The 12,500-nt window shown below is 45.3% G+C and overlaps 1 protein-coding gene across 1 annotated transcript in view; it reads left to right on the top strand.

Annotated features, from left to right (window-relative positions):
• Positions 1–11,882, top strand: part of elk1 (ETS transcription factor ELK1) — a 20,284-nt gene extending 8,402 nt beyond the window's left edge. The window contains 12 exon segments of the mRNA XM_065961059.1: positions 1,026–1,211; positions 1,289–1,462; positions 1,549–1,695; positions 2,362–2,388; positions 2,390–2,423; positions 2,426–2,697; positions 2,699–2,794; positions 2,875–3,022; positions 3,181–3,356; positions 3,885–3,968; positions 4,056–4,157; positions 5,952–11,882. Of these exon segments, the coding sequence (XP_065817131.1) occupies positions 1,026–1,211; positions 1,289–1,462; positions 1,549–1,695; positions 2,362–2,388; positions 2,390–2,423; positions 2,426–2,697; positions 2,699–2,794; positions 2,875–3,022; positions 3,181–3,356; positions 3,885–3,968; positions 4,056–4,157; positions 5,952–6,050 (1,545 nt within the window). The 3' untranslated portion in view covers positions 6,051–11,882.
• The last annotated feature ends 618 nt before the right edge of the window (positions 11,883–12,500 follow it).

Here is a 12,500-nt window from a genome sequence, read left to right as displayed (position 1 = left end):
CAGGCTGAGTCCATCCTGCTAACTGTGGATGTTTTTGTTATTTCTGAGACGCCAACAACGACCCTCTTCATACGTCCACATCTGCAGCTCAGAGGAGGAAACGGGCGCCGTGCTGCGCGGATACGACAGTTTATGAATCGACAGGAGGCGTTTAACGTCATATAGCGGTCCACTTCCTTGTTTGAGCACACACATTTCCCGTGGACCGTACTCGAGTACAGCTGAACGGTACCCAAGTACGGTACGTTTGTGTTCACACTGATCACATGAACCCGACTTTGGAGTCCAGTGTACTAGGAGCCGGGTCCTGGTCAGACTGGATGCGTCTCCGTTATCGTTTTGGCGTGTAAAGAAAACATTTAGTTTATTGACAAACACCTGTGAGAACGACATGACAGCGTCTGCTGACTCCGCAGCCGTCACACTCTCGACACGTTGTCAGCCCTCACCGGTGTGACCGCCGTTTTAGAAGAGTCTGTGAAACATGAAAAACTTAACGAGAATATCAATTAGGGATGGGAATTTACAGTAATATCTGTACTCGAGTACCCGCAGATTATTATTATTTATTTTTTTAACCGTAAACAAAAAAAGGGTCCGTTGGACACGGCCCTCCCGGACTGGAATTGTAGACTTTATGTCTGTAAAATGACATAAACATCCAATATTTAAACTTAAATATAAATAAATAACCAACAACAGAAAGCGATTTCAATTTCGACGACGTCGCTAACAGGGTTAGCAAATGACGTATTCCTAGAGAGAAACAGTTGTTTTTGCTGAAATCTGACTCTGAAGTCATTATGTTTGTATCCCGTTAATTATTTTGAAACCTAGTATATTCAGTTAGGCGAAAACAAAAAGCTGGGTCACACATGTAACGCTGTATGAGTTCAAGTTTTGTAGCCAAAAGCAGCGCTTGCACAGGTGCGCGAGTCACGAAATGTTACTCGAATTATGGGGTCAACGGCGAGTACTCGAGTATATAAATCAACGAACGTGTGTTTTTGTTTTGTTTCCTTCAGAACATCATCAAGAAGGTGAGCGGTCAGAAGTTTGTCTATAAGTTTGTGAGTCAGCCCGACCCCTCGCTGCCCGACGGCGTCCGCAACGGAGACGACATCCAGAGGAGGGACATCACCGACTCCAACAGCCAGTCAAAAGTCCTGGGGGGCGTGTCTTCAAACTGCCAGTCAAAGGGTTTACCCCAGGTGCTCTTATTGTTGTTGTCTGAGTAGATTTCTGCAGGGCTCCTCCGCACGCTGACGTTAATGTTTTGATCTCACAGCGCTCGTCCCCCAGCAGCTCGCAGAAAAGCTCCCGTAACGACTACATGAAGTCCGGCCTCTACTCCACCTTCACCATCCAATCGCTGCAGTCCTCGCCGAACCCACGGCCAATCAAATCAGAGCTGCTGATACAACCGGAGCCCGCCCTCAAGGTGGAGCGCCCGCCCAGAGAGGTGAGAGAAATGTCGGCAGGTTTTGAGTTTGTGTGGCAGCGTCTCGCTCTTCAGACGATCACGCCTCCTGTTTGTCTCCTCCTCAGGTGTTTGTGTTGGCAGAGTCTAAACACGCCACGTCTGGAGGGGGAGGGGTCGACTCTGCTCTCCAGGTGATCGTCACTCAGCCATCTCCGTGTCCCACTCCGGCTCTCAGCCCGCAGATGCCCTCCAACACAAGCAGCCAATCACAGGTCAGTGTCAGATTATACGCATTATAAGTATCAGGAATTTAACCCTTTAAATGCCAGAATCAAGTAATCAAACTGGCATTTAAAGGGTTACATTCCTGATAATTATTCAATATTTGGTAGTTTTGAGCAGGGCTGAAGTTGTTTAAGAGATTTATGCAAAAAAAGTAGAAAAAAATATCAATCTGTTCTATTTTTATATCAGTTTTTGTAAATTGGACATTTTCGCCCTCCGATGTCCAAACAGGGAACTACATGTTAAATCTGATGCTACACAAAAACTAACAATGCATCAAAGTCAATATTTTGGATAATCTTTGACATATCCAAGACTGATTTAAAAAAAAAAAAAAAAAAAATCCCCCAGCCACCAAATATTTGTTTTATGGAAAATAACTCATTTTTGTGTTTTTTTTCATAAATAACAACAGTGACATCATGTAATCAAACTGGCATTTAAAGGTTTAAATTCCTAAAAATGATTGAATGTTTGGTAGTTTTGAGCAGGGCTGGAGTTGTTTAAGAGATTTATGCAGAAAAAAGTAGAAAAAAATATCAATCTGTTCTGTTTTTATATCAGTTTTTTGGAAGTGGACATTTTTGTCCTTAGTGACTTCAGAGGGAAGTAAATGAAACTGATGTCTGCCTCTCTTTCTCTCTGTTACCCAGAATCCTCCTGCTCCTCCCCTCAGCGACCCCTCCTCAGATTTATCTCACCAGCGTTGGGGGACCCCGTCCTCCCTCATCCCCCTCGGCCCCGTCGGAGGCTCTGTGAGCCCTGTGCCTCCTCCCCACGTGTCCATGGGCCCCCAGGGGGGGGGCTCAGCAGGACGACTGCGGTGGAGTCACCAACCCGGCCAGCTTCCCGCCTCACCCCCAGGCTGCCCCCTCACCCATCTCACCCCCCCGCCCGTCTTCGTCATCATCAACCCTCCTCCTCCTCAGCAGCAGCAGGCGGCCATGACAGCCGCTCCTCCCTCCTTGGCAGCTCCTCCCCCCCGCCCGTCCCCCTCCTCCCCCCATCGTGATAAAAGAGGAGAACCTGCCGTCGGAGGAGGATCTTCTGGAGATGGTGTCTCTGGAGGAGAAGCAGGGCGAGGAGGTGAGAGGAGGAGTTTTAAAAACATGTTGATGATGATGAAACAGACTCTTCATGATGTCTCTTCTTGCTCCTCCCTCCAGGTGCCTCAGCTCATCTGTTCAGGCGAACCAGAGCCCCCCCTCACCATCGTGGAGAGCCCGCCCCCTCCCTGCATGGAGCCCGTGGTGGGAGGTCAGGAGCCTGCAGGGGTGAGGGAAGCAGAGGGGGAGAGAAAGGACTCGCTGACAGGTAAGAGAAGCACACCTGATGTCCTGAATATACCTGAACATGTTTCTCCAGCTTCTTGTCAGGGCTCCCCTCTCTGCATGGCGGCCATATTGGATACATCGAAGTTTTGTAAAACGTGATTTAATTTTCAGGTCTGTCTCTTTCTTTGTCGTTGTCAGAGTCCTCCGTCCCTCCTGTGACCTCCTCGTCCTTGTCCTCTGCAGTGACTCCTGCGGTGTCCTCCTCCTTCTCCTCCTTCTCCTCTTCGGACGCCGCTCCTCCAAAACCAAAGAAGCCGCGGGGCCTGGAGCTGCCGTCCTCCCCCTCCCTGCCCCCCGGACTCTCCCTGGATAAGGTCTGACCGTCATTACCACTAACCGCTAACGGCTTTTAGGATTAAAACAGAAGCATTAGACTTTTTTATTTTCTTTTATTTTTATTATTATTGATTTTTTATTTGTTTATTTATTTGTTTATTTATTTTTATTTTTATTTTTATTTTTATTTTTATTTTTATTATTATTACTATTATTTATTTATTTTTCATTGTTAAAATATTTAATTGCTAATTATTACTTTTCATTATTACTATTGTATTATTTGTTATTATATGCTTTGGCAATATATTTTACACATTCATGCCAATAGAGCTATTTGAATTGAACTGAACTTAGAGTAGCGATCTGTAACTCTGACACCTAGTGGTTAAAATGGGTACTGTCCAAATTCAAAACATAAGAGAGAGCTGTCTCCCCCTCCTCTCTAGAGTCGATATAGTAAGGTCACTTTATCGTTTCACTCTCTACTCATGTTACTGAGTGGTAGTGTGAAAGGTGTGTGTTTGGAGGGAAACCCTGTGACATCACCTGTTCTGCCTCTGCAGGTGAACGCAGCTGTTAACAGTTTATTGGCTCCTGGATCAGCAACCAACACGCTCACGCCAACCGTCATCACCTCCCACGCTCTGGTAAACCCATCACCTGTCTGTGTGACACACAGAAGAACTGTGAGAAACCGTCTGTTTGTTCTGATGATCTGTTTCCTGTCTCTCCAGACGCCGGTCCTGTTGACGCCCAGTCCGCTCCCCTCCACCATCCACTTCTGGAGCACGCTCAGTCCCATCGCGCCGCGCTCTCCGGCCAAACTCTCCTTCCAGGTAATACACCGAGCCCCCCTGTACGCAGCTCTGATCTGAGAGAGTACCAGTGTGATCACAGAGTTTAGTTAGTTTAGATATTTCAGTGTAAACATTGTAAAAGATTTATAAATGTTTTTATAAACTGAAACATTCATTGATTGAAAGTAACGACTCTCTTTATCCTGCACTAAGTCCTCACACACACTGTGCACGGCATGTACACACACACACACACACACACACACACACACAGAGCTGGTGTCTCTGCAGGTTGCTGGCTCTTTTTTTCTCCATATGTTCTCTGAAAACAGAAAATTATTATTCTCTCCTCTCTTCTTTCCTCTCCTCTCCTCCTTCTTCTCCTTTCCTCTCTCCTCTCCTCTCCTTTCCTCTCTCCTCTCTTCTTTCCTCTCTCCTCTCTCCTCCTTTCACCTCCTCTGGTTCTTGTATGTGTGAATCTTTGTCGCCCCCTTCTGGTTGATCAGAGTATTACAGTTTGTAATCCTCAGAATGTTGTTTCTCCTCCTGTTTGTTGATGTGGAGCACGTTGTGACCTTCGTCTTTGTAAAGTGCTTCATAAATAAACTTTACTGACTTATTTAAAATCGGCTTACAGACGACAACATGTTGGACTTATTGTTGCAGGTTTGACCTAAAGACACGAAGCCCCCGCAGCTTTAGGGACGAAACACTCAGCAGCAGATTAATTAGAGTCACGATGAGCACAAAGCTTCTCTCTTTATCTTAAAGCTGCTTTAATATTCATCTCATGTCTCTGAAATCTGCATTTAATAATAAACCTCTCTGATGTGCTTTGACATTAAAAACAGACGCAGAAGAGGATTAACAGATCTGTGTTTGCAGAACAAATTCATCCCTCATATCTCCGTCTGTGTCTCATCTATGATGATGTCACATCAATGAGTCTGGAGACCTTCCTGGACCTGTGACGCCATGAAGCAGGCAAAAAGTGTCGCTGTGTTTCAGCCGCAGTGGAGCAGAGCGGATGACTGCCTCAGTGCCAAGCAGCAACCTCCAGAGTTTAAACATGAAGCTGAAGTGTAAAATCCTGCAGTTCCTGGAGTGTCCACTAGAGGCTGGCTGCAGAAGCACAGGAAGTCACATACACACCCATTCTAAAAAGCCTGTTTTTACAGCAGAGATGAACATGTTTACAGCCTGGTTAAAAAAACCAAATAGGTGTGATTAGTTATTGTCAACACTGTGGGGGGGTGAAAGTTTTTTAAATGGCTCTGTTTTGATTTTGAAAACGATACGTGTCACCCATAACAAGGTGAGAGGAAGACAGGAAGTCTTAAATCCTTCATTTTCTATTTAAAAAAAACAGATAATTAATCACATTTTCTCTCTCTCTCTCTCTCTCTCTCTCTCTCTCTCTCTCTCTCTCTCTCTCTCTCCCCCCCTCTCTCTCTCTCTCCCTCTCTCCCCCCCTCTCTCTCTCTCTCTCTCTCCCCTCTCTCTCTCTCCCTCTCTCTCTCCCCTCTCTCTCTCTCCCTCTCTCTCTCCCCTCTCTCTCTCTCCCTCTCTCTCTCCCCCCTCTCTCTCTCTCTCCCTCTTTCTCCCCCCCTCTCTCTCTCTCTCTCCCTCTCTCCCTCTCTCCCCCCCTCTCTCTCTCTCTCTCTCTCTCCCCCCCCTCTCTCTCCCTCTCTCTCTCTCTCTCTCCCTCTCTCCCTCTCTCCCCCCCCCTCTCTCTCTCTCTCTCCCTCTCTCTCCCCCCCTCTCTCTCTCTCTCTCCCCCTCTCTCTCTCCCCCCCCCCCCCCCCCCCTCTCTCTCTCTCTCTCTCTCTCTAGTTTCCCACTAACGGCAGTAATCAGATCCACATCCCGGCTCTGAGCGTTGACGGACTCTCCACCCCCGTCGTCCTCTCCCCCGGACCCCAGAAACCCTGAGACCCCCTCTCCTTTCCTCTGCTCCTCACCTGCTCAGACTTCACCTCGCCCCCCCACAGAGGGCCGGAGGAGAACTGTGTCTGATTTAGACTCGCTCCAACAGACCTGGAGCCTGACGGGTAAGACTGGGAGGTTTAATGGTTTCACTGGTGGAAATCTTCACAGCTGGAGGATTCAGAAACAAACCAGACGTTACGAGGGACGGATGTCTGGGCTTCATCCTGCTTGAATCCTTCTTCACGTTCTTTTAGTTTCTGTAGCGGTGCTCGAACATTAAGACAACGAGTGGCGGGGAAACCGGGACGCTTCCTCGAACTTGAACGCATCATGAAAAGAAAAAAAAGGGAATCAGGTCTGAATGTGGACGCCACGATGGAGGGCTTAACCTTTGGATGAAGATGGATTTTCAAAATAAAACTCGGTTTTGAAAATGATGATTTTTTTTGGGAGAGAAAAGAAAAGCAGAAAACTGGAATTTTTACTGGAAACTTTACAAACTCATGCGGATCGACTGACGGAGCGGCTCAAACATTTATTATTAACCCCTTAAAGTTTGAGCTGAGGAAACGCTGAGACGCAGATTTTTGTTTTGGATCTTTAGTTGAATGGTTATTTATTCCCGTTTCCTCTGGAGGGTCGTTCCTGTTTCCTCGCCATGGCTCCTGACTGTCCTGGGTGCGTTTGATTTATTCACTCCCAGATAAAAAAAACATTTTATAAACTTGTGCGAGTCGACTCTTACGGCCGTTTTAAGGTTGTTTTTTTCTTCGCTCTTATTGGCCTCTTTTAAAGGCCACGCCTTCTTCCGGTTATGCATGGCCTGTTATTTGACTGAGCTCCTCTGCATCACCGACCAATCAGAGAGGAGCGAGGAGGAGGAGGAGGAGGAGGAGCGTTCTTACAGCCAAGGTGTTTCTCTGTAACGTCTCTACGTGTGTCAGATTGTATATTTTCTACATCGGAGGAGAGAAACCTCCCCGACTGTTTTTCTACGGAGGTCACGTTCCTCTGTGAGGGTTTAAAGGGTTAATTCAGACTTTTGTTTTATGGATGGAGAGATGATGATGATGATTCATTCCTGACGTTCTGTAGACTTTCAGCTGCTCTTTCTGTTTCCTGTTTTTTTGTTCCTGAACGCCGCGGGACGCTTGGGTTTGAGTCTCGCTCTCAGAGATTTAAGAAGACGACACTTGAGTCGTTTTGTCTCTGAAATACTTTCTAAAGCATCTGAACGTCTTCTCTACGGAGGCGTTTTAGAGCCACAATGAGAATAATAACGAGAGAAAGGCGCCGTGTCCACCTGGCATTTAAAAAAAATAAATAAATGTAAACGAGGAGAGCGCGTTTGCAGCAGCACTGAGAAAAAGCACAACGCCAGCATCTATTTTTGGAGCGCTCCGCCTCTTTTGTGCGGCTGCTCCGAGCGCTCAAGTTGAAAATCTTTCAACTTTTCAGAAAGGCGCTGATGATGTCACCGGCGCTATTTTCCCCGTAGTTTAGCCGCCTACAGATCGTGTCTTGTACTCACATCGTCCTCGCTCCGCGTCTGATCGGGAAATAAACGATCTCAATTATAAAACATCCAGTGTCGGTCACACAGCGGCCAGTCGTCAACAGACTGTTGTCATGGAGACAGGACGGACGTGCAGCGCTTTTCTTCTTAAACGCTAATAGCACGTTAAACACTCCGGAGCGCACAGCCAGCGTTTTGCCCCCCCCCCCCCCAAAAAAAAGAACGCCAGGTGGACACTAGTGTTGTAGTCAATTTTTTGTTGCCATGGTAACCAGACAGGTTACTGTCGTTGGATTTTAACTAGAAACACATCAAACTTTAATATTCTGTTACCATGACGACCCACACTGGCTCTAAACCTTCACGCTCGCAGTTCTGTTACTCGCTTGTTTCTGAGAGAACGCGGCGTGTTCCTCAGAGCTTTTTACTCCGAGACAGCGGCTCACTTTAGAGAGCAGCATGCGTCGAGGTCAGCCCTGTGGTTATCACATGACACGTCACCGCGGTTAGTTATGTTTTTCCTGCGGAGGATTCACAAACAGGTCGACCCCGAGAAGTGCTGACCTCTGATTGGATAGAGTCCGCTGTGTTCGATCGCCCGGGCGTTTAAGACTGAAGGTCACTCATGCAAACATCAAAATCCAAAGTGAGTCTGAACTGTTAGTTTACTCTGAACAGACGTTACTGTTCCTTTAAGACAACCGCCGCCGCTGCTGCTGCTGCTGCTGTTGTTGTTGTTGTTGTTATCGCTGATGTTGTTGTTTTTCTGATGCTAATGGTTGCCACAGTAACCCGACCCGACTGTTGTTCTTCTACTTCTTGTTGTTGTTGCTGCGGAGCCGAAGCTCCTCTAACGTGTTTCTATGCTTCTGTGTGTGACGACGAGGCTGCTGAGACACACACACACACACACACACACACACACACACACACACACACACACACACACACACACACACACACACACACACACACACACATCGGGAACTGAGTGAAGCTGAGGGTCGACGTGTCAGGAGATACTTTTTGGTTTGTAGGTGTAGTTAAATTAACGATTGAGTAAAAACACAAGAAAGACTTTTATTTTGAAATCTTTCTGTCGTCTCGCTGCAGACAGAAGTTTTTAAATGATACAATCCTTACGGAACGGATACGGAAAAGTACTAAACCTTTAGAGGAAGAATGTGCGACTTTTTGATCCAGTAGATGAGCTCCAACATGAAACCAAAACAAACTTCCTGTTAGGCCACGCCTCCTCCAGAGACACACCTCCAACCCCCCTCCACTCACGTTCACAGGAAGGAGTTTAGCACAAGCAGCGGACTTTATCATCCTTTACTCGAGCTACGATCACCTGTGTCCTGCATTGTTGTGTTAGCATGCTAATGTTAGTGCTCTGTAGTTAGCTCGTAGCTTCACATTGTTGTGTTAGCATGCTAATGTTAGCGCTCTGTAGTTAGCTCGTAGCTTCACATTGTTGTGTTAGCATGCTAATGTTAGTGCTCTGTAGTTAGCTCGTAGCTTCACATTGTTGTGTTAGCATGCTAATGTTAGCGCTCTGTAGTTAGCTCGTAGCTTCACATTGTTGTGTTAGCATGCTAATGTTAGCGCTCTGTAGTTAGCTCGTAGCTTCACATTGTTGTGTTAGCATGCTAATGTTAGCGCTCTGTAGTTAGCTCGTAGCTTCACATTGTTGTGTTAGCATGCTAATGTTAGCGCTCTTTAGGGACTCAAGCTTCTCCCTCATTGCAGACAGTCAGTACTCAGAGACACATTCACACAGGACAGACTGGATCTCTGCACATTCTTCCTTTAAATAAAAACGACAGATCTTCAAGAGAGCGCTGTCTAGATTTCACAAACACGTTTGCGATGTTTCAGTTTCAAAACATTTCTAACGTATTCGTGCGATCCAGACGGCGTGCAGGAGTTGACCTGCAAACTTTGGTAATTAAAGAAGTTAGCCCTCATTGGGAGACGACCCTCTCTCAGCCTGAGCTCAGTTCCTGACGGTGTTGAGATTTCCCAGCCTCGGCGGTGACGTAAACGCAGCGCCAAGCCATCGTGTTTCGACTGTTCTCGACAGCATGACTCTATTTTTCTATCAGAGACGACGTGTTTTTATCGTGTAAAAAGTTTAAAGAGCGACGAAGCCTTAAAGATTTCAGCGAGAGGAAAGATGATTCATCGTTTTTTTTAAAAAGATCCTGATGATGAACAAAAAGCCATTTATGAAGAAGACGCATCGAGTCCGACATCTTTAATGTTCCTCTCACCAGCAGAACATGACGAATGTTTTTTATACTGAGTAGTTACAGTGTTGCATTCTGGGTAATGTCCAGATTCACAGTTTTTTTGTCAGCTGCTTTCGGAGGCCGCATTTCCTCGTTGAACGCTGTAAAAAATGATGTTCCACTTTAACCAGGCAATATGAAGACCGACAAAATATAAACTTTAAATTATTATGACGGACGCCCACGTTGAAGAAGTTAATTTAAGAGAATTTAAGTCCTGTGAGGAGAACGTTTTTTATTTTCAAATACAATAATTACTTTACGAAAATAAAGTTGTAACAGAAAAAACTCGTACTTTTACGATATTTTAAGTTGCAAGATTTAAGTTGTTAATTTCAGAGTTTTATTTTCAAATTAAAATTGTATATTTACCAAAATAAGAGTCTTAATATTAAGAGATTTAGGTTGTACATTTCAGACAATAAAGCACTAACAGAAGAAAATTGCAAATTACATTTTAAGAGAAGAGTATCGTACATTTTACGACAAAGTCGTAAACGAAAGAAAGTCGTAAAATTTAGGCAATGAAGTCTCAAGAGTCGTACATTTACAAAGTAAAAGTCGTAAATTTACAAGGATAAAGTCATAATATTTTGAGATTGAAGTTGTAAAATCAAGACAATAAGGTCTAAAGAGACATAAGTCGTACATTAACAAAATAAAAGTCGTACATTTCCGATATTAAGTTGTTAGAGCAGAAAGTCGGAAATTTACGATTATGAGTTGTAAATTTAAGAGAATAAAGTAATTAATTCACAAGAAAAAACGTGATTTATCGCGATTAAAAATGAAACCGTAAAGTAGAGGGGAACTGGTCCAGCTGCTCCGTAGACGGTCGGCGCTCTCAGAGAACGACCTCAGACTCTCTAATTAAAATCCTGCAGACTCCGTCTCAGACCGGATCCAGAGAAAGTTCTGGATCACATGAATCCCTGAGGGCAGATTCAGGACTTACGTTTCTCACGTTTAAATGAACTAAAACGTTCTGAACATTAATCAGCTGAATGATCTTCAGCGGTCTGGATCTCGTCTTCATCAGGAGAAGAAACAAACCGCCGTGAGGACGTTTTTTAATCAACACTTCAAAGTGGCACAACATTTTTCACACGTGTGCATGGCGTGCGAGCGACACATGAATCCCGTGAAACGAAACAGTCTTACATTTTTTGCACGCCTGTTTGAAACAGGCCGCCGCCTCCGATCGAGCTAACGTGCTAACGTGTTCCTACGTGCTGATTGTTTTCACCACTTGCTGATCTCAATGTTTTGAAAGTTTTTCAACCCGGAGCTCTCTGTCTGACGCTGTGACATCACAGAGTCAGAAACACGGCGTGAGCTGATGACACGTTCAGACTGTAGAGACTTCTGCAGCTTCTTACAGCAATGCATTATGGGACGACATCACTAAAGTTCCTCTGGGTATTTCCTGAAGAGATTTCATCGTCTCCTCTCTGCTGACGATAATGAAACGACGCCCTCTAACCTCCGTGGACAGGTCGTTTACTTTTTAAACATTACAATAAACGACCCGACATGGCGGTCTAGGAATTCTGTTGGTTGCCGTGGTAACATACCGGTAACAACATCTTTATATTTGTATGAGAATGATACCAAAGTTTTTAAATCCGGTGTCATGTTCAGCCTAGTGTCATTATTTACTCAGACATGATTGGTGTCAGTTTGCCGTCCCATGATGCTTTGCAGCAGGATGACCTCAGACAGGAAGCTCCGAGTGACTGTAAACATGTTTGGATCTTTTTCTGTACATAAATATAACCTGAACGTCAAATCGATATATATATTCTGTACGTGTGTTGACGGCCCACGCCAACTCCTTTCTGTGGCCTGTCGTCGCTGTCAGATCCCAGCGTGGCCCCGCCCCCACCTCGGCTCTAATGATTGGCCGAGGGTTTATTGATGTAAAGGGGCGGGGCCTGCTTTTATTTTTCTGAGACAGAGCTCTTCTTGTTCCTTGTGTCATTTACTGGAGATATTAAAAAGAGAAACTATTTTTTATGGACATGACTTTTAGTTTCCTGTTTGTGTTAATGTACCAACGCACGCACACACACACACACACACACATACACGCACACGCACGCATACACACACACACACACACATACATACACACGCGCACACACACACGCACACACACACACACACACATACACGCGCACACACACGCACACACACACACACACACACACACAGAAAGAGGAGGATAATAAAACTATTTTTGTGGGAGAAGAAAAGACGCCCTTACATCATCATCCAGGTGAGTGTTGAAAAATGAAGCCGATGCTGGAGTGTAAAATCCTGCAGTTCCTGGAGTGTCCACTAGAGGCTGGCTGCAGAAGCACAGGAAGTCACATACACACCCATTCTAAAAAGCCTGTTTTTTGTGGATTTGCTGCTTCAATCAAATTCATGCACTCAATAAGGAGGTTGATTAAAAGTGCAGCTGCCTGAGGCCATAACGAGCACTGGTTCAGTTTGAAGCTCCGCCCCTCACAGGTGATTCACTGGAACACCTGCGGTGGCGTGGAAGGTTTTTTTTAACAATACCAGTTTTAGATTTTAAACGTTTGTTACACCAAGTGAACCTGAGACATTCACCTTATCTATTTTAACGCCTGATAA

The sequence above is a fragment of the Labrus bergylta genome, chromosome 12, assembly GCF_963930695.1.
Source record: "Labrus bergylta chromosome 12, fLabBer1.1, whole genome shotgun sequence".
Taxonomy (NCBI): domain Eukaryota; kingdom Metazoa; phylum Chordata; class Actinopteri; order Labriformes; family Labridae; genus Labrus; species Labrus bergylta.
The sequence above is the reverse complement of the archived record's forward strand: the minus strand, read 5'-3'. Positions and strand labels throughout refer to the sequence as shown.